The 21,831-nt window shown below is 39.1% G+C and overlaps 1 protein-coding gene across 5 annotated transcripts in view; it reads left to right on the forward strand.

Moving 5' to 3' along the window:
- The window catches only part of DGKI (diacylglycerol kinase iota), a 206,078-nt gene that overhangs the window by 99,137 nt on the left and 85,110 nt on the right, over window positions 1-21,831 (forward strand). For 3 of the 5 annotated variants that reach the window (XM_062616484.1, XM_062616478.1, XM_062616483.1), the window contains exons 9-20: window positions 5,518-5,613; window positions 5,914-5,988; window positions 7,177-7,272; window positions 9,003-9,085; window positions 10,179-10,239; window positions 13,723-13,836; window positions 14,396-14,533; window positions 15,571-15,649; window positions 19,018-19,073; window positions 19,818-19,880; window positions 20,102-20,175; window positions 21,457-21,568. In XM_062616484.1, coding sequence (XP_062472468.1) covers window positions 5,518-5,613; window positions 5,914-5,988; window positions 7,177-7,272; window positions 9,003-9,085; window positions 10,179-10,239; window positions 13,723-13,836; window positions 14,396-14,533; window positions 15,571-15,649; window positions 19,018-19,073; window positions 19,818-19,880; window positions 20,102-20,175; window positions 21,457-21,568 — 1,047 coding nt within the window. The remainder of the gene's footprint in view (window positions 1-5,517; window positions 5,614-5,913; window positions 5,989-7,176; window positions 7,273-9,002; window positions 9,086-10,178; window positions 10,240-13,722; window positions 13,837-14,395; window positions 14,534-15,570; window positions 15,650-19,017; window positions 19,074-19,817; window positions 19,881-20,101; window positions 20,176-21,456; window positions 21,569-21,831) is intronic. The other 2 variants (XM_062616481.1, XM_062616482.1) reach the window with 1 other exon arrangement.

Consider the following 21,831-nt stretch of genomic DNA (forward strand, 5'->3'; position numbering starts at 1 on the left):
TAAATAGAGCTGAGCAAATACAGGGAGAAACTGTTCACAAACATTGACTTGAACTGCAGTAAGAATTGGCTGTGGCTGAACTCGCATCACTCTGAATTTGCCATCAATGGACATTTAAACAATCATCTCTTATTTACATCAGTGCTTGCTGAAAGTCAACAGTAAGCCCATGTGCTCGTTTAATTGCAGGTAATGAACATTAGACTTCAAAGCTTTTGCAATGGATATAATTGAGAATATAATTCAGTGGTGAGCACAATAGGGAAAAAAGGAATCCAAAAGAGAGCTGGCCAAAAATTAAAAGGGGATTCACATCATGTGAGAAGTATTATTTTTTTAATCCCCGTTTAAAAGTCTGTTTTCACTACAGTCTCAACTGAAAAACAAACAGTGAACTTAACAGGGAGTCAGAAATGCTGGTAAAAGTTTTATTTCAAAAGCACTGAAACAAGCTTTTTTATTTCTGAAATGAAGTGTCTGGGATACTGAAGTTTCCCACCCATGCTTTCTTGTAATTTTCCTCCATTGACAGGAATGTTGGTTTTATAAAGTAATGTTGTGGGGTTCTTAATGTCAGTGCATCCATCCTTGGGAAATGACCCAGGGCTTTCTGGCTGTGTGTCCTGCTTGTCAACAAGAAGCTGAGAAGTTCAGGCTGTAGGCAAGGCATTATGACAAAATTAATCCAATGAAACTGGAAAAAGGTCTTAAGTTGTGACACTGCTCAGTTTTTATTTTCAGTTTAGGGATATGGCTGTCAGATTTGTGCATGAGTAGCATTTCTAACAAGCTGGATATTAAAGATGAGGGGGGGAGAAGAGAAAGGAAGTGGAAGTATATATACAGTATAATCAAAAAGTAGACCACTATTACTTCTTTAGAGCCAGAGAGAGCAGGCAAGATTCCTAGAAACCTCCACGCCAAGAAAAAAGGTTTCTTTAGCACTTGTATTTATTCCCCATGCTCTTCTTTCTTTCTTAGTTTTACTCCAGCCTCCTCCAGAGGCATCTTTTTTCCTCTGTTGTTGAAGAATCTGTACCAGTTCTTGGCAGGGACTTAATCTCCTTGGCTAATTTTCAGCACCTGTGTGGTATCTGGTAGCTGTAGCCATATCTGACCTTACTAATAGTAGCCTTTCTTTGATCTTTTAAATTTTACTTCTATTTAATTTTTATCAAAAATTAAAAAACAAAAAAAAAAAAATTGACACTTGTAATTTTCTTTTGATTTGGCATTTGGCCAAAGCAGGGTATCTTCCTTATACTATTTACAGAGACTTTTCTTTCTTGTCCGTTGTTTTTTTCACAGAAGTTCAAATAAGAAAATAAATATGATCTAATTAGTTATGATTCATGGGAAAAATGCTTTTAAATAAAGTTTTAAAATGTTACACTAAAATAATATATCTATTAGAATTGTGTGCCTGAGTCCTAAGGAGAGAAGGAAGTACTTTAGTCCCTCTTCATCACATCTCAAGTCCTAGAAATTCACAGTTAGTAGCATGCAAAAATCTTACCTTGAGTAATTGAAACATTAAATGGTTCAAAATGGTATTTAGCACAGACAATGGGCATACTGCCATGAAACTTCTTAACAGTACCCATTGCAATATTAGTTCTGGTGTATGCATTCTTATTGCTGTCGAAAATACTGATGCATCTTTCAAACGTGTTTTCAGATTTTTGGCAGAAGTCTTGTTTACTTATTTATTAATTTTTTAAGAAATATTTTCTCCTCTCCTGCTATTTCTGGCCAGCTCTCCTTCTGTGTATTATGACCCTCTTCACCCTGTATGAACATTTGTTAGACGCTATGAAATATTCACTGCATTCAATTCACAGAATACAAACACAGTATTCGCAAATTTTTGTAAATTCAATTAGTAAATAAATGTTTAAGCAGCAAACTGTTTTTCATATGTTCCACAATTGGAATAAATTTGGCTAGAAGCATATCATTATAAAATATTTCCTCAGCTCTAATTAACTACTTACATTGGTCACAGGCAACTCCTGGACTGAATTCCCTACTCATATGAAATTGATTTTAGTGATGCCTTCATCCTGTGTGTTGGTTGTTTCTTTCAAGCAAATAAGATGGCTTTTTGTAGCAAAACCCTGGCCTGACTTTTAATTTAAATTTTTCTTTTTCTTGCTACAAAAATGGGTTTCCATGCTTATTTTATACAATGTGGCTCACTACCTTTCAAATATTGGACTTGAATGAAGAGCATACTCCCCTTCTCATTACCAGCAACATTGTGATAGTGAAGCATCATGGTGTAATTGGTTAAGGACAAATCTCTACTGACAATCTATATTCTAAATGGGGAGCTTTTGCTTCTTGCAAGCAATTAATTGCAAGATAAATATTCAGAATGATTCAAACAGCCTTGGAATCGGTGGTAGCCCTGTGTATAATGAGCCATGTACATGAATAGAAAACTCCCAATGCCATGTCATTCATATTGTAAGCCACTTCTGTAACTTCTTTACTGATTTCCACTGTTTCTGTACTGCATTAGCAGCACTTTGATACCAGTTCTGGTTTCCTGGGGTTCAAATCAATTCTATTTTGTAGTTCATGAAAGCAGGTCACCCCTGTTGATTGGTGGTATTGTTTTTAAGGCGAGGTTTGGTAGCCCCAGTGGTCTTAGGTCTGGGAATGAACTTGCTATATGCTTGCACTGTGGGAGAAAAGTAATTATTAAACAATAATATAGAGGATTTGGCTGACGTATTTACTGATTCAGCCTGCCTTCTGTTTGGGAAGGCAAAGGCAGTAACTGTAAAACTCAAAGTTTTTCTCTTCAAGGTAAGCATGGTGTTTTCTTCTTTTTTGAGGACCTTGAAAAAGTGCTAGTAAATATTTATATTTCCAGGTTTATTTCTTTATTTTATCAATTGATTAGTGCAGTTGCCTTGCCCTGTGGTGGTTTGTGAACAACCAGAAGACTGTCAAGATTTACCTTCCCAGAGGCTGTTCTTTGCTTGAAGTCATGGGAAGCCCAGCATGCTAAAAGTGTTTGAAAATGAAGGCTGAATTTTTGTAAATGAAAAGGTTGAAAGGATCCATAGGATTTGCTTGAGGTAGTCTGTGGCCCTCACACCACCCAGCACCGTACAAGGACTTCAATTCTGTTCATCTGGCTAAGCTTGCTGAGACCTATACTGACCATTCAATAATACCAAAAATCTCTTTTTGAAGATGGCCAAACTGACATCCACAAAGGAGAGGTTTCCTCTCTAGAGGCAAGTTAGGATTTGCATATGGTGCCCATTTAAAGGTATGCTTTGCTATGGGGTACTTTGCTGAATAACATTATACATTCACAAAATGCTCATCGCCTTGTTATGGGGACAAGGGAGTATGCATTCATTTCTTCAGTGTGCAAAGGCTGATGATTACTCTTGGCTGTTATTCTTCTGCATGTTTGCAAGAGGACCTGCATATGTTTTAATCAGTTTTTTCACCTTTCATCTGCTATGGACATGCAGTTGCAATCACTGTAGCAAAGTTTTAGGTTCTCTTAACACTAGATTAAAATTGGATTTTTTTTTTTTAAAGAAGTGAAATAACATAGTTGTGACATAGCATACTTTAGTGCCATTTTGAGTGCGGAAATGAAGATTGAGATAATGATGAATGAAAGCTTAGACTAAAACTGTTTCACTAATATAGCTTTATGCCTCTTCCTGCCGCACCCATAGGCAAGAGAAAAGATATGTTATAATGGGATTTAATGAAGACTCCATTTAAACATTCTCTATTCTTTAAAATTAGTCAGGATTTTACTAAACTATCTTTGCCCTTTCCAGAAGACCTTCACTGGGCTTAGGTGCATCCATTGTGGAAATAGAATAACAAACACAGTCCGTCCAGAGGCAGGGTTAAGTGTTTGCTTAGTATGATACTAACTGGAGCTACAGATTAATATTTTCCAACAAAATTCACTGCACTTTACCAACAGGATAAGTATTTTGAATTTTACACCTGAAGGGACTGGAGCATAGGGAAAAGGCTTCATATGCCTGTGACCTTTGAGCAGACTGCTGGCAAGACTGTGGTTAGACTAGATCTACCTCTTTGTCATGCGTTTTGCGCCACTCCAGGGAGACCCCTTCACCAGAGAACACCTGAGGAACTGCACCCAAGGGAGGCAGCTTTGAGTGTAATGTCCCAGTGTTTCTATTGTCATAAAGACTTTTGTCTACAAATGATTAGATTACTGAGGTAGGACAATGGCAGATTATGCAGATGATATTGCCAATGCACTTGCATAGTCAGTGCAGTCTTTGTGGTTTATCACCCTTTCAAGATCACTTTGAGTGGAGTACAGATACTTCTTTAGGTGTTTTCTCAAAATATGATCTAAAACAGCAAATGCCATGTAATTGCTCTGCAAGCTATCTTGTCTTCAGTAGTTTCAGTAAGCAACAAGGCCTGACTATACCCTGGTCCACAAAGAATTTTGAGAGGTGATAAAAAGCATGGGACCTTGCACTCTACAGCAGGCTTTTCTTGATCTATGTGAAAAAGGACAGTGCCTAAGTTAGATAGCTGTTATTTTTTCTTAACTTCTCAGAGATATGGAAACATTAACTTCTGTATCTGGTGTATTGTGTTGAAGTCTTGAAATTCTGAAAGTGGTTGTTACGTATTAAGTAGAATATAGAAGGTATTCTTGTTAATGTTGGTTAGGAAGCAGGCTTAAGAACAGATGTCACTGCTTACAGATTTGATCATCTCTGGTCATTGACCTTTTTCATTAATGGTATAGTTTTGTAAAGGGTCAGGACAGAAATGAACTTTTGGATGAGCTGGGTGGATCTTGCTTCCCTTCTTGAAGCCAGAAAAAAAAAAAAATCAATAAACTTTCTTCTCACTCCTTGTGTTACTTTATTTCCTGGTGATGCCTAGACTAGACGTTGAAATACTGAGAAAATATTTACAGTATTTCCTATAATTAAAATTTCAATCATATGAAAAGGGTTAAGATTTCCTGCAGGTATGGCTTCAGTTACTGAATTAAAATGATTTAAAAAATAAGAATAAAATTACCCTCTTTGGACTGTTTTTATCACACCAGAACACTTTCTGGTTCAGTATCATTGAGCAGGCTATTGCCAGCCTGGAGAATAGCTTTGATACAAGTTCTATTTTAATAGGTTCTGCAAAAATACAAGCAGTGTTATGGTCTGTGTGTCTCCCCCCACCTTCCACTCTCTGTGTAGTTAAGTGATATGGTTATTTAAAAACAAAACAAACAAAACCCCCACAAACACCTCCCTCACCCAACTCTTTTAAAGTTAACAACTCAGTTTGTTCCTTAGCAGATGATTACACAAGTTTCTTGATAGGCTGGAACTGAGTCCACAGTGCCAGCATCATACGCCATGGTGGCCTATGTTATGTTGAGTCATAGTGGTTGCCAGAGCTAAAACTTGTTGTTTTCTTTCCTGAAAAAAACATGAAAAATATCTCATTTATCATGTTTTTTATTACATCTTTATGCAGGTGGTCTCCATACCAGGAGACGAGCCTGATTGGGCAGGAGACTGGAGCCCCGAAGGGGAAACGGGCGTCTCCTACCCCTATTGGGAGGGTTGGCAGGTACAACATGTGGTGTTATGTGAGTCTATGGGAGCATCTGATCTTTTTCCCCCCTCACAGCGTGGGAAAGTTTCCAGTTCCAAAGCACCAGTCTGGTCTCCGTGTGTGGCTTTCTTCATAAACGGTGGTGTGGAAGTGTAAAGCATGCAGCGCATGTAATTTAAATCTCGAGCATGTGCCAGATACTCTTATCATTCTCCAAGTGGACATGCATGGAAGAGCTTCGTAAAGGGGCTCTGTCTGGGCCTGTCTTCTAAATTTTGTTTTGCTTTTCATGTATTCTTTTTTCTTTTGATGTAGAACTCATTAAAGACTTCAACACGGCGAAAGAAGAGAACATCCTTTAAAAGGAAAGCCAGCAAAAGAGGCAATGAAGTAGGTATTCAAGTGCTTTGGAAATCAGGCTCCTTTTGTTTAAGTGCCAAAATGCAGATGTTCAAGTTTATTTTTTTGATATAGTCTTTTTCCACTGGAAAAATCTACACAATTTTATTAGTTGTGAGAAGAGATCAGTCTTGATAAAACTTGTATTAGAATTTTCAAGAAACAATAACTCAGACTCCAGAAGGACCAGCAGTGTAATGAAATGGCATTCTCTTGGGATGTAAGAGACGCAGCTCAGACCCTGGGCTTCCACTAGGCAGAGCAGGGGTGTGAAACTGGGATTATGAAATCCATGGTGAGTGCACTGATGCAAGGGTCTGGTCCAGTTTGAAGATGTCTCCCTCAAGAGATCACATATTGGAAATATTCTGTTTGTGTGAAAATTGACATTGGGTTATAGAGAGGGAGTAAACAGATGAATAATATGATGGTGTGATTTACCATATAGCCTATAGGAGACTTTGTTTCCAGAAACTACTTAGTGGATTAGTTACATAGATGAACAGCTGCATGGGAGAGGTAGAGAGAGACTCACCTCTGTATAGAGAGGGCTCTCTGGTTAAGGTTCTCACTTGGATCATGGGAGAACTGCAGACCAGAAACTTAAATCTGTGTCTGCCACATCCCACAAGAAAGCCCTCACTACAGGGCTCTCTTGTGTCCTGCAGGTGTATGGAGGCAAATAGTTTTCTCATTTCATGTGGCATTTATTCAAAGATGGGAGGGCAGCAAGGCCAAGAATTCAAGAGCAGATCATCTGCAGATAAATGCTGATAGAACCTGTCTGTTACTTGGAATTAATGAAATAAGTAGCTTGTTCTGTTTCCCATTGGAAATTTTTTTTGTATTAGAAATAGGGCTTTATCTTGTACATTAGTGCTGTGTGAATTATTGTTTTTTGTTTTTTTTTTTGAAATAACATTGTGTAAATCTTAAAATAGTTTTGGGCTGGCCTGAAAGGATGTTTTCCCCCTTTTCTGTTCTTACTCAGTTGTCCCAGCTAAATAAATTAGTCCCAGCTGTGCATCACATTAACATGACTGTACTATTTCCAGTACCTGAGGTAGCTTTGTCAGAGCTCTGTTAGGTCTCCCGCACATGTTATGTGCAGGAGACTTAGCTTATGCTAAAGGAGACTTATAGCTTGTACTAAAGCTGTTGCTTGTGTCTGTTTCTCAGGATAACAAAGGTCGGCCATTTGTGATAAAGCCTATCTCCTCTCCGCTCATGAAGCCACTGCTGGTTTTTGTCAATCCAAAAAGTGGAGGGAATCAGGTAAGAGCATCATCTGGATCCAGGTCACGAAGTTTTTGTTTAACAACTCATTGTAAATAAGACCAGTTTCTGGTCAGTCAGGTAGGAAAAACTGTGCAGTCTCCAGAAGAGGTCCTTGTTTAATGCCCTTTCTGCTTCATGGAAATGGAATGGATGCTTGGGTATTTGAGGAGATGTGTTCCTATCTTCAGATTGTTGAAAGGAATCTAAACTAGTAGTTCAGAGGTTTTCAGAAGACTTCATCTTTCTACAGAAAATTTACATTGCCAATAAAGTCTTAGACTTTTATCCAAAAAGTGGTTTAATTTTACTAGGAAAGCCTTATGAAATTAATGAATGTGAAATGCCATGTTCTTACAGCATTTAAAAAAAAAATCATTACTGCTCTTGTAACATAGGGAACCAAGTTTCAGTAACTAAAATGCAGCAGATTTCTTTCTTAAGGTTCTTGGAATTAAACCTTACCCAAGTGACTATTTTGAAGCTTAGCCCTGCCATGTTTTGAATTTTGAATAATCTGAGTACTTTTTGATAAACAGAGCCTCCTAGTTGAAAAGATTGAGGTATAATAAAGGCTTGTAGACCATGTAAGTTAGCATAGCCACTGCTCATTTTCTCCTCTGTTAGAAGAATTAGGGAGGATATCAAATGAAAGTGTGAAGACTGTGATTCAAAACAAAGAAACAAGTTAGTCCTTCTCAAAGTGTGTAGTTCATCTACAAAACCTCCTTGCAATAGGGTGTTCTAAAAGTTCCAAACCTCTCCTTCAGTCTATCTAAAGAGAAAACCCTGAAGGTTCCTAAAGCCCTGGACTGTAAGTATCTGAGGTTGGGAAAATACCTACAGCAAACACCACATTCATTTTCTCTGTCCTTATACATTTTCCTAGGCATTTTGACTGCTATTCTTGATTCTCCACTTAGGGGAAGGTGTTGGATAGAAGCACCATTCTTCTGGAGGGCAAGCAATTCCTTACTTGCACCCCCAGGCCATGTCTGAACCCCCATAGAGTTCTTGGTCCTCTTCTGCTGGAGAGAAATCCTTCCACTTTGGGCAGAACATGAAGGAAAGAAATTGAGTGTCTGAAATATGAACCCAAGAGTTGGAGAAAGCAGAAATTAGATCTTTAGGTGATAGGCTTTTCGCATTACACTGAGTGGAGGAGCATTGGGGCAGCTGTAGCCCCATAGAGTACTTGACTCCTGCTTCATTAGATGGTAAAGGGCTACAGTTATGAGTGTTCATAGTGGTGGTGGAGGTCAAAGCAGTCTCATTGCTTGGATGCTGGGCAGGACACTGTTCAATGTGATGGTGATTTTGCCCACAAGCTTGTTCAACATCTTGCTGTCATGGATGGCTAAAGGTGGTGTGGGATAACAAAGGTTTCTTGTTGCAGGTGGTGAGAGGCAGGAGAAAAGGTTGCTGTGAGAACTGAACCTTTGGTCTGACTCCAAATACTTGTTCTTATAAACCATTAGTGATATGTGTTGTTAAATTTAGTTGATATGTAGGCATGTGCACCCTACCCAGATTGGTGGGCTGCTATTTTATAGAGCAGCTGTCTGCTATGCTGCTTTCTAGCTTTGGTGGTTTTTTTTAGGCTATGGTTGCTTTATAAAATGCTGAAAAAAGAAAAGCAATACAAATACAATGAATACTGAACACTGTTATTTCTAATAATCATGAAACTATTCACAATTTCCCTTCCTTTGATTTTTCTCTCTTCCCAGGGCACAAAGGTTCTCCAAATGTTTATGTGGTATTTGAATCCACGCCAGGTCTTTGATCTCTCTCAGGAAGGGCCAAGAGATGCGTAAGTTCTTGAGCCTTCACTGCTGCTGACCATAATTCTTTTCTAATCAGAAGAGCAAAGGTCTAGCTTAGGTAGACCAGTAGACTGTGTATGAGGTTTGTGTATCCATGTTTTGGTAGTGGGGAAGAGGGCTGCAGTGGTGGCTTATGCGAGATGTCCAAGTATTTGCTATTCAAGACACCCAAGTTTTTTATTACTGCAGAAACACCTCCACTACTGCTCCTCTCATGATGTATAGAAGTTTTAAGGTAGACATAGAGTTTTCAGAGCTGTATAATAGAATTAAAGGAGGATTAGGTCATCTGGTCACTCATCTCTCTACATTTGAATGGGCCACCTCCGTAGAAGATGTTTCATTAAGCCTCTCTTTCAAGCAACTGAAGGAACATGTCTTCCGTGGGTGCTGTTTTGGCTCTCTTGTTGGTATCTTAGATCAACTATCCAGAGAAAGACCTCTGTTAGATGTACTTGCCTTCTCTGATATTAAAAAACAGAAACAAAAACACCCCCCAAAAAAACCCTACTAATTGAAGAAGCTGCCGTGTTCTGCATGCTTCAGAAATGGTGGCTGAGCAAATCCTGATAAGGAACACTAAATTTTGTTTAAAAACCTCAATGTCTGTATTTGTTTGCTTTAGGATAAGAAAAATGAAAGATTTTGTCATCTCCAGAGGGAACATGAGAATGTGGCCTTTCAGGTTTAGCATGGGAACATGCTAAACTGAGCCAATACTTCTCAGGAGGTGCTGCCTAACCATGGAGGAGGGCGCCTCATGGTTTCATGTCCTCGTGGTTTTGTGGGTGTGTAAAGATGTGAAGTGAGTCACAGGGCTCAGGCTGGGTTGGTGCTTATGCTGCCTGCTGATGTCTCCTCACTGCCAAGATTTTTTTGTAATGCTGAGATTGGTTTTGTTTGTTGTTTTTTTAAATTATTAATTATTTTACTTTTCTGCCTCCATACATATCCTTAGCAAAGAATATTTGAAAACGCACTAAGCGTGAGTTAAACTGTCACTCCACAAAATGCATAAAAAAGTGCCTGCCTCATGGTTCTGACTTTTTTCCCTTTTTCCGCCTTCCTTCCTCTGGCTAGGCTGGAGCTGTACAGAAAAGTGCCAAACCTGCGGATCCTGGCCTGCGGTGGGGATGGGACGGTAGGTGGCCAGCACCTGGCAGCGCTGTGGTCATCAGCCAAGTGATTAAATTACTTGCCATTTGCAGTTGTGGGTTTCCCACCTCGTGTGCCTGCAGAGCCAGAGAACATGTGCTTGTGAAATCTACTTTTTTCTTTTTAAATTTGCTGTGTGGCCTGACCTGTGTAGTGAAGGGGACAGATCCTAATGTTCGAAGTCCTGTTTTATGCACGAAGATTCTGTTCAGCTTAAGAAAATAAGGGCTAACTTTGCTGGCTTCCTCTCACTATTTACAAGATCTGAGGGCTAGCAGGTAAAGTCAGTTTTTGGAAGCATTGAATCTTAATTTCTGCTCCTTCCTATTACAGTCTCCATGATGCACTAGTACAGTCAAATAATTCTCTGTACCTAAAGAGAGTGAGTTTTCCACTCTCTTTACAATGCGTCTGTGAGGATGAATATTATGTTGGTCATGCTACTAGACTGGGATCCGGAAGATCCAGATTCAGTATTTTAATTTGTTACTGAATTCCTGCGTGTTCTTGGATAAGCAAATAGGGTCAGAACTTTAAAGGATTTAGTCCCCTTCAGTTGCAGACAGGGTCTGGAGGCCATGAGTGGTAATGGAGGTATTATAACTGCATTACTCTTTGTAAATCTGTCTGTGCCACTGAGTACTTAAATGCATATGAAAACTGTCCTTTAATCTCTGTGAAGCTCATTTTCTCAAACATGTGTTAGATGACAGCTATAATGGTAAGTATGGTAAGGAAAATGCATTGCTGCTTGCAGGGTGCAATGACTGGCCAGGATGGCAATAGGTAGATGTTTACAGCACCGGGAGGATTTTTTAACTGTTGTTTGTAGAGAGCTGAACAGCTAACATTGGCCCATCTCTGCTTGAATTCCTGGGGATAGTTTCTGCTTAGCTTCTTTTAAACCCCCAGCTGTAGGAGTTATTCATACCACTGTTTCCCCTGCAAGAGTGAATAAAGACCCCCATGATTACATTACTGTCTTGCTGGTACCGGGGAAAATAAGATGTTACTGAATTGTGACCTTTCCTTGAGAAACGTGCAAAGCATTGCTTTAGCAGGAGACATAAGAGCAAGTAAGTGTTTCAATCTGTTTCTGAAAGTCTTTTTCTTCCATCTGATAAAGCCAATATTTTAATAGGAAAAATAATGAAAATATATAAATGTATTTTGAAAATGAAAAAAATAAAATAGGAATTAATGCAGCTACGCTGAATCTGACCATCCTGTTTTCCCTTTCAGCAGAATGAGCGACAGGTGGCAGCACCTTCTCAGTAGTATAAGCAGCACTCAACCATTACCTCTGCCGCCGCTCAGTTTGAAGCAAATTAATATCTAGTTATTCCCAAAGACATTACATCTAGAAACGAAAAATCTGGCTCAGATAGACTTAACGAATATTCAATGAGACCAGATGTTACCTTGCAATATTAAGGTGAACCAGAACTTATCATATATTTTCCATATTAGCTGCTTGGTGTTCCTTTCGACAGCATAAGTGAAAAGCTTTGCTTTCACATCAGTCAGGAACTTTCTGTTTACAGGCAAATGATAGTCTATATGTCATCTGTGATTGAAAACCAATGTGAAAGGTTTAGAAATGACCTCATGTAAAATAGCAATGTTGTACTTATAAATTAGTAATCTGAATTTTCTGCTTATCAGTTAAGAGCATTTACAGAAATTGTAGGTATTATAATGATACCTGTACCAGTGGGAGGCTGAGGCACACACAGATGTATGGATTAAGTCAGTGGCAATGACAAAGAGCTAATGACAAAGGACTCTTCAGGAAGTCCTGGCCCTGGTGAAGCTGCTGAGACTCTATTCTGTCTCCCATTATTAATACTGAAGGATAGATTATTTTGAAAGGTAGAGGATTACTTACTTCTGAAAATCCCTTAAGGACTTAGTCCTACTATGAGGCCTGTGATAGGCTTAAGTACCTTTTGGTAATATCCAAGTTCATGAGTTGTAATTCAGATGACTATTATCAGACAATGAGCTCTAATATGAGATCACATTTCAGATGAATGTTTTAATAATTAGACAATAAGTATAATTAAATATCTGTCTCATAAATGCTATTTATACAACATTAAATTTTTCCATCAAGAGACTTGTAGAAAGATAAATCCTAAAATACTGGGTACTGTGGTGGTTGCTACACCCAACAGGCTACCCCATCTGATGTAGTTCAAATTTGAGCTGTTATTCCCGATGTCCGTGTTAGGCTGGATGCCTTTTGTGAAGGCCATTCCAGTTTGGGTTAAGGATCTGTTTGAAATTGTATTGTCCCTTTTGTAGTAGGGACTGCACCTTTGAACACTGGCATCAGGAAAAAGAATAGATTTTATCATTTTATGTTTATTTTTTTCTTAATTCTTCATTTAAAATTGCAGCACAGGTTCTTTCACAGTTTGTAATTGACTTTTAAAGGTGAGAAATAGTTTATGAAATAGTCTTATTTTCTTGTAGCAAGAATTTTAGTCATAAAAGGTTTGATAACATCTTCAGCAACAATTCTTTCCCCTCTTGGAATTTAATGAAACCGAAATATTTTACAGTAATTTGTTCCTTCTGGCTAGATTTCTATTTGAAAATTTTGTGTAGTCCAGAAAAGGGTCAGGAGAGAGAAACAGCTCTCTAAAATAACTAATAGCTTGTGATACAAAAGGGCCGGATTCATTATTCCAACCCAAAGCCATCAACCTTGAGGATTAGATTTTTCTCTATTATTCCAGCTTTTTAGTCTTTTATTTTATATATAGGGGTACATACATATGGCAAGAATATATATATATAAAAAATACTTTGCACTGAGTCATATAATTCATCATTAAGGTCTATTGTCTGGGGAATGGGACACCTGTGGGCAGGTCCGTGCTTGACTTCGTTTGGACCCTCTATTCCAGGACACGTTCTCTGATGTCATGCCATTTTAAGTGTGCCTCGCATTTTCTTTCTTAACAATTGTCAAAGGTTTAGTTTTCCTCGGCAGAATGGCAATTTAAAAAATTATATTGAGTTCTCCATATTATCTTTCACTCATTTTTACATACAGAATTTTTCAGAGCAGTATTTAGGCAGCCTTATGATACTAGGTGTAATTCTGTGTGTTTTCATTTCCTGCTTAAGAAAAGCAACTTATGTGCTCCCTTTCCTCAGTATCTCTGTGTGCTGTTAAAGATGGCTACATCCCATTGCTTCTGCTTGCACAGGAGCTTCATGAAAACTGCTGTGCCTTTGTCCAAAAAGTGAAACCTCGGATGGGGCAGTTGTGGAGTTAAATTTCAGATATTGTAATTTTCCCCTTTCCCTTTCATTTTAATTGATCATCTTTGTAAAGGAGGTGCCGTCAGATTATGTCTCTCTTTTTTTTTTTCCTTTTTTCCTTTTTCAACCCCCCCTCGCTTCCATCCCTTTTAATCTTCCTGACTAATGGCTCTCTGCATTTCCCATTTTATAGGTAGGCTGGATCCTCTCCATCCTCGATGAGCTGCAACTCAGCCCCCCTCCTCCTGTGGCTGTCCTTCCACTTGGCACTGGGAATGACCTTGCCCGCACTCTCAACTGGGGTGGGGTAAGTGCTGACTGGGGTACCCTTATATGTGGGCTATGAACTTGCTGCTCTGGTTTAGTTGTGTAGGGTGGAACTTCATTTTCACTAAAGAGCAGGCAGTGCTGTGCTCAGGATCTGCTTCAATTAAGCACAATGGTTTGGTTCAGTTTCCAGTCTGGGGTCTTGAATTACTAATGATCTATTTGCTGTAATGAATGTGGTACATAGATGTATCTGTCTGATATTTCAGGCCAAGTAATGAGGAGGATATGCAGGCTTCTAATTTAAATATAGTTTACATTTTATTTCTCTGTATTTATCCTTAACTACATGACTGGAATTATTGCAGTCATGACAAGTACACTTTGAATTCCTCTCCTTATAACCTTGCTTTGCCTGCCCAAGACTTGTGTACCCAGGCAGCAGCTTGTTAAAACACTTGGTATATCGAAATTTAGCAATATTTTGAGAAGCTCTTAGGAACGTTTGGTCTGGTGTTTTAGGCCTGTGTGAAAGAGGGAGGTAATTGGTGAGTGACTTTCTTTGCTTTCACTCTCCATGGCTGATACTCTGCTGTTAGGGTTATACAGATGAGCCAGTGTCCAAGATCCTGTGCCATGTAGAAGATGGGACCATTGTCCAGCTGGACCGCTGGAATCTTCAGGTTGAGCGCAACCCAGATTTGCCACAGGATGAGCTGGAGGATGGGGCACGCAAGGTTAGCACCTCCTTTTTCCCACAGAGTTTGTAGGATGCTTGAGAACGTCTTTTGGTTACGCTGTAAGCTGCATGTATGGGGAAGCTCTTAAACTTTTTAATTCTCTAGTTGAATCTCTTCCTTTTGCAGTTCTCATGTGTCAGTCCTTCCAGAGGTGGGCAAAATATAGTTTATATCAACCATCTATTTGTTGTCTTAAGCTCCCAGCCATTGAGCATTTATCTCAAGAATTAAATCCTGGAAAATAATTCCTAGCATTTTATCTGAAAGGTCATTGTTTTTTCTCTGGTTTACCTGGGGTGGCAGGAGATGCAACTGTGTGACTACCACCCATCCCTAAATCAGACAAAGCTAAAAACAGGATGTAGAATTTTATTCCACTAGTGTATCTTGATAGTTGAAGACTGGGAAAATTGTGTGGTGGTCACATTTATAGTAGTGTGTCATTTGGACTGGAGCTGTTAAAAGTGTTAGGATCATAAAATATTATTCTGTGAATCATTTTCCTCTTAAGTTGTAATTTCCAGCTTATCTATCAGATGCTACTGTTCTCTCTCTGTAGCCCTGCTGGGCATGTGTAATGATGAAGGGGGCAGATATGTGCTTCCCTGCCCCATGCATCCTGAATAGGATAAGGGCTTCTTGTCTGGGACTTGTGTTGCTCCTAGTTACATAGGGGCAGGAAGAACATGGCTTGAGTTTCATTAGCCATGCTGAGTTTGAAGTGCCAGCAATTAGGAAAACCTTTGTATTGACATGTTAAGTGGAGCAGCATTATGGGAAACCTCAATAACAACATAAGGAATCCTTTGATGGGTTTACAGAGATGTGTGTTCTTTGGGTTTCTGTATGTGATCCTCTTCCACAAGCCATTACTAACCTTCAGAGCAACCTTCTGCATACGTTTCCCTGATATGTTCCACTTTCTTCTTTGTAGGTTTTCATGAGATGCCAGGCTTAAAGTAGTTAATTCCTCATGTGTCACGGAATGTTTAATTCATGTTATTTTTATATATCTTTTTTTTATCTGATTACAGCTTCCTCTCAGTGTCTTCAATAATTACTTCAGCCTTGGATTCGATGCACATGTTACACTAGAATTCCATGAATCTAGAGGTAATAGAAACTTTTTTATGTCCTTAGCCTTGGGAATGGGCATTTATTTTATGAATTACAAATAGGGTTCCACTCAACATCTTGTTCTTGCAATTCAGAAGGAAATATGGAACATAAAAACCTAAGGTACACACAAGTAGAAAGGAAGAGATCGTACTATGAATTTCCAAGTGACTTAATGTTTTTAGAATGAAAAAAAAGTGCAAGGAAAAATAGCATTCACTGGTGCAAAAGAGCTAAAAGGGGAGCTCTTCAAGGTTATGTATACCAAGTACAGTTATAAAAGAAGTTGATGCTAATGCAGAAGTGTCAGAGTAAGAGCAGAAAGAAAAACAAATGTAAGTCAGGTGCAAGTGTGGAGGTGGAGGGAGGAGAAAATCTGCTAGACTGTGGAAGTAGCAGGAGGATAATTGCGTTTTCAAACTGAACAGCTGTTACCCATGTATGAATATAGCATAATATCATTAGATTTGGTACAGACCCAAAGCGTGTCTTTGCAAGTGAAAGGTTTTAATGTCCACAAAACTGTCAGGAATTTGAGCTGTTGTAGCATCTTGTTTGTCCCCTTGCCGATGGCAGTTATATCACCCCAAACAGATCCAAATGTGGCTTAAACAGGTGGGCTTTGGACTGATGGGTACTGTAGTTCAGGCAAGCATGCTTATATAAACAGACCCTGTTCAATTGCTTGTGTTTAGCTTTTGGTTATTTCAGCTTCATATGCAGGTATTTTTTCTGGATCAGCCTCTCTTCACTTTCATGCTATCAGTGTCATTTCAAGATGAAAAAGTAGCACTCTAATGCCATGCTAAATAAAGAGCAGGATGGAATGAGCTAATGCATATTTTATAATGCTTAAGACTGCTTCAAGCTTAGGAATCATAATGAAGGGCCACAAAAGGGCACAGGAATGAATTGATGACAGCTGTATGCATTTTCTTATGAATGCATATCAGTATGCATTGCTAATGTGACTGTGAAAATACTGTATAGATGAAATGCATGGCTACTTACTCACTTACTGGAGACACTATTTAATAATGAACTTATGGAGCCTTATAAAGAATATATGTTATTCCAGGGATGACAGTGTTTTAAACATTTACATGGGTAACAAAAAAAAATACTTGGCAGAGCAAGCTATGCTCCTGTGAGTGGGTATGTGTGGCCAGGAGCTTTTCATAGCCCTAGTGTCTACTCTGACAAGTCATTACTGCTGGTCTTTCTTACCTTCTTGAATACTAAAATATACAAAGCAAGTTCTATGTATATTAGGAGAGAAAAGCTTATAGCCTTGAAGGTGTTACTGGTGTGTGGGTTTTGTTGTTTTTCACGTGGAATTGGGGTTGTTCAGCCTGGAGAAGGGAAGGCTCTGGGAAGACCTTGTTGTGGCTTTCGTATACTTAAAAGGGGCTTATAAGATGGGGACAGTCTTTTTAGTAGGGCCTGTTGTGATAGGAAAGGAGTAATGGCTTTAAAATAAAAGAAGGTATATTCAGACTAGACATAAGGAAGAATTTTTGTTTGTGATGGGTGGCGTGAATCACTGGCACAGGTTGCCCAGATAGGTGGTAGATGTCCTGTCCCTGCCAACATTCAAAGTCAGATTGGACAGGGCTTTGAATAACCTGATCTAGTTGAAGATGTCCCTGCTCACTGCAGGGGGGGCTGGAGTAGATGACTTTTAAAAGTCACTTCCAAACAAAACTGCTCTGATTCTATGAATTAAGCAGTGCAAAACAGCTTCTGATCTCATTTGCAATTTATGAGAATCCATAGAAACTTCAGCAAAACTTAAAGCACTTTCACAGCTGTAGCACTTGGTCCATTAAGATAAATGGTTGTATGCGGTTGCTTATGTTGAGCTGTTGTAATCACATATAGTATTAAAACAAGCACCATGCCCCCATTGCCTCGCTAAACCAAATTAAATGAAATTCAACTCTCAGCCTGTCATGGCACTTTAAACAATATAGATTGGTCAATTGTTATATTTGGAATAAGCAGGGATTGTGATATCTCAGAGGAACCTGTACATTAACATGACCTTTTCCATGGCAACCTTTACACTTTTCTTGTGACTAATCAGATTGTGCCTTGAGGCTTGGCTCAAAGCCAAACATATTTAGCTCTGCTTCTTCAGGAAGTGTTCTGGGTAAAAACTCTTTCCAGTTTCATCCCTTGTTATCCTTATGCTTTGGTGGAGCAGGGAAGATGGTTTACTTTATCCCTGTTGACATGCTGTTTGATCCCTTGGCATACAGGATTGTTCACTTGCAGGACACCTACTGCCCTACAGACACCCACAGTCTAACATGTTTCATTTCCTAATCCCTGGGTGGCTTGAGAGTGATGAGAACAGAGTGAGCCTTGGATATGCAGTCAGTGATTTACTTCTACAATTAAAGTTGCACTCTGATCAACTTTAGGCTTTATTCCACATCACAGAAAGACTTCCTTCTCCCTACTCATGCTCATCTGCTACGTCAAAAGTAAAATTCAGTGTGTTTTTGTTCAGTCCCTGACCTCAGAAAGACTCCTTTTCTGCTCTAAGGTGGGGCTTGGGTTCAGGTCAGTATTTGTTGCATTTTTCCATGTAAAAGCCAGTGCTCTGGTGGCTGCTGCCCAGAGCCATCAGGTATAGCCACATCAGTGGATGTGCAGCACTGAGCCTTCAGGATCCTCCTGCTTCTTACATGGGGTGTTGAGACTTTTTGTGAAGAGCTGTCAGCTCAGTAAGGGAGCTGAGATTTACTTATGAGGTTAAATTAATTGTTTGAAGAACAGGTGGCTCTTGACTGTGACACAGCAAATGGATGATACAGTAGCAGGGTAAACAATCAAACAAGAAACATAAAGTAACTCTCACAAAATGGAGCTTCATACTGTGAGATGTAGTGACTTCAAGGAGAACTAGAAGCATTGTTCTAAGTGATCATTTGAGAAGTAGTAATTTGGAAGTGTTCACACCAGTGTGATGTTTTAGCCAGAACAATCTTGATAGTCAGATGATTTCACTGACTAGAGAATAGTTTCACTAAATACGTGTATGTGGTTGGTACTGCTACTGAATATGGTGTCAGAAGGGCTGCTTCTGAAATCTCTGCATGCCACAGACTAGGAAATTAGTTTCCAAGAAGGAACAAGAGTGACCTGTATTCTGGGAAATGTGCCTTATACTGGGAGATTAAAGGAGATCCATTTAGCTTATCGGAAGGAAGGCTAAGAGGCGATTTAATCGCTGCCTGTAAGTATTTACTCAAGGAGAAGATATCTGATAGTTGAGGGCTAGCAGGGAATGTGAAGGTACAATGGGATCTACTTGTTTTATTAGGGTGTATTTATTTTTCCTTTTTATCCTTTCACAGAAGCAAATCCAGAGAAATTCAACAGCCGATTTAGAAATAAAATGTTTTATGCAGGGGTGAGTTGTGATTCGTCTTACAGAATGATGCTTAGTTGGTCAGATGTTTTCTTAAGTACATTTCCCCTTCCTTTCTCACATCACAAGCCCATGCCAATTCCTTTTGTCTGTTGCAATTTAAAATGCATATATACTGCTTCAGGCAATGCCATGCACGTGTCTGTTGAAAAGTGCCTGAAGCACTGTTTCTTTACAGAGCTTAGCAAGTGCCACTTCTTTGGACATAGTACTGGTTATGTCTTGGTCCATCTGCTTCTGACTTGTAAGATTCTCGACAAGCCAGTCTGCCTTTTTTAGGGTTTGGAAAGCACATTGTGATTGACTTTCCTAGAGAAATTCCCTAAGTGTTGGCTTGTATCTTTGTAGCTTTGAGGAGTAGCCTTGGATATATGGTCACGGGGAGTGGAAGTCTGAGATCAGCTATTTTGAGTGATTAATATTCATAATTAATTATGAAAATGAAATAAAATTACCCACTTCTGCATTTAGGAGGTACATTGACAAAACTTTATTCTAAAATGCAGTTAAGAGAAACACTGATTTGCTAATGCATGATGTAGAATGTCTTTCTGGATGATGACTCCCACTGTACTCATGTACCTTAAATATGGAAACAAATATGTGAGCAAGAATTTACATCAAAAGAATGACATTTTGGTAATTAGCTCTGTGGTGGAATGAGAAATAAGGAAAGAGAAGAGAGAAAGTGCTAATGAAAATTCCTGCACTTTTTTTCTGTTGCAGGCAGCCTTTACAGACTTTCTGCAAAGAAGCTCAAGAGATTTATCCAAGCATGTTAAAGTTGTGGTAAGTATAAGAAATTGTGTCCTAATATTGTGGGAAGAGGGGAGGAATGGAGAGAGAGTGAGGTGAGAGTTTAATGGCTCTGTTACTTTTCAGTTTTGAGCATGACATTTGCAACACATTCCAAGGAAAGTCTTGGGAAAGTTGTTACAAAGCAGCAACACTTCTCTTGTCTGTGGCTCCATTCAGCAATTTCTCTGTGCTCTGTCACTTTGGCTTTGTAGTGTGATGGTACAGACCTGACTCCAAAGATCCAGGAGCTGAAGTTCCAGTGTATAGTGTTTTTAAACATACCCAGGTAAGTTCAAGACAGATGCTTGCTTACTTACAAGTTATTCTAGACTGGGTCAATGTGCAGGAAATGTATTGCCACTGTGCTGCCAACTCAAGAGCTAGGTGTTTATAATATTTTTAGTTAGCAAAGTTGAATATTCTGATACAGAGGTAGTAGAAGTGATTGGCAAACAAACTTTCAAAAGTTGTGCGCCTAACCTGCAAACAAGATAGTAAAAATGCCTGGGCTTTTGCTTAATCAGAAGCAAAGTGTGGGAAAAGGCTGGAAAGCAGGGAAGGCAGGAGGGGAAGAATCAATAATTTTCTAGTAAAGGAACACTGAGCTGTTGAAAGAAATGATGGTTTTAGCATGTTAGAAGGTGTCCCAAATAGAAATATAGGTGTATTTTTAAAAGTTGTCTATCTCCTGCTCTCTAGAGCATAGTCTGAAAACTGGTTTTGACTGTGTATCCCTATCAGTAAAATATTTTTTAGCACCATCCCAATATATGTATATTTATTTATAAAAACTGTACTAATATATTACATACATTATAAAACATACACAAAAGATTAAGAAAGGATGTGATAAAAATGGAACAAACACTATTTTAGTGTCTTTCTTATTTATTAAAAGTACAAACACTATTTTCTTCGCCCTAATTGTCTTGTCAGTTGTATACTTTTTTCTTACACTCCTTGTGGTATGTTCATCCTGCTTTGGAGATCACTGCTTTAGACAACCTACCACTTTGCTCCACATGAAGTCCAAAGCATTTGATCTTTTTAGTCCTGCAGTTTCCTTACTGCAGGCTTCTATCTCCTCTCCAAAGTTCCCCATTCTATCACTCTCAGATCACTTTTGCATCTGTTCTTTAATGGTAGAGAGAGAAGAAATAAAGCTCCAAGGCTGGAGACGCTGCTGCAGCCCCATGCCTGCCTAGCAGAGGGGCTAATCAGTTTTCTGGCTTAACAGCTCATCTACAGAAAGCAAAGCAAGCTGGGAGAAAATAATTGCTGCTGCTGTTGTTACCTATTTCCTGTTTTTTCCCCATTTTCCTCTCACAGAGGAGCATGCTAAAGGTTATGATGGATACATTCATGGATGTTGTACCAGCTTGGAAACAAGAGGCAGGTTTTCCCTTTTGTCCAGCCCTTGTCACATAACTTTTAATTGTTCCTGAACTGAATCCTGGAATGTATGTCTGGATAATTCTGGAGGATAGCAGAACAGTCAGGTTGCTAGTCAGGGCACCTCAGGGCTAACTTCTTTCTCAAATCTTGCTTTCCAAACCTCTTTCTGTAGGTATTGTGCTGGCACAATGCCCTGGGGAAACCCTGGAGATCACAGAGACTTTGAGCCTCAGCGCCATGATGATGGCTACATTGAAGTCATTGGGTTCACCATGGCCTCACTGGTGAGTACGTTGCACGTGCTTCCAGACACAGTGAATTCTGGGGGCTGTGCTACAGAGTGCAAGCCACCATGATTCCACGTATTCAGCCAAGGCCAAAACATGCTCTGCTGTTAAATGAAGGAGACAAATTGTAGTTTTCTAACAAAAGAAGTGGGATTTAAGAATAAAAATGTATTTGCAAAACATGGCTAATTTGCATGTGCATTGCTCCCAAGTTAAATGGCAGGTTTATTACAGAAAAAACAGCATGCAGATATGTTTTT

The sequence above is a fragment of the Pezoporus occidentalis genome, unplaced genomic scaffold (genome assembly GCF_034315485.1).
Source record: "Pezoporus occidentalis ecotype Australia unplaced genomic scaffold, CSIRO_AGI_Poc_V1 ctg19, whole genome shotgun sequence".
In the NCBI taxonomy this organism is placed as follows: Eukaryota; Metazoa; Chordata; class Aves; order Psittaciformes; family Psittacidae; genus Pezoporus; species Pezoporus occidentalis.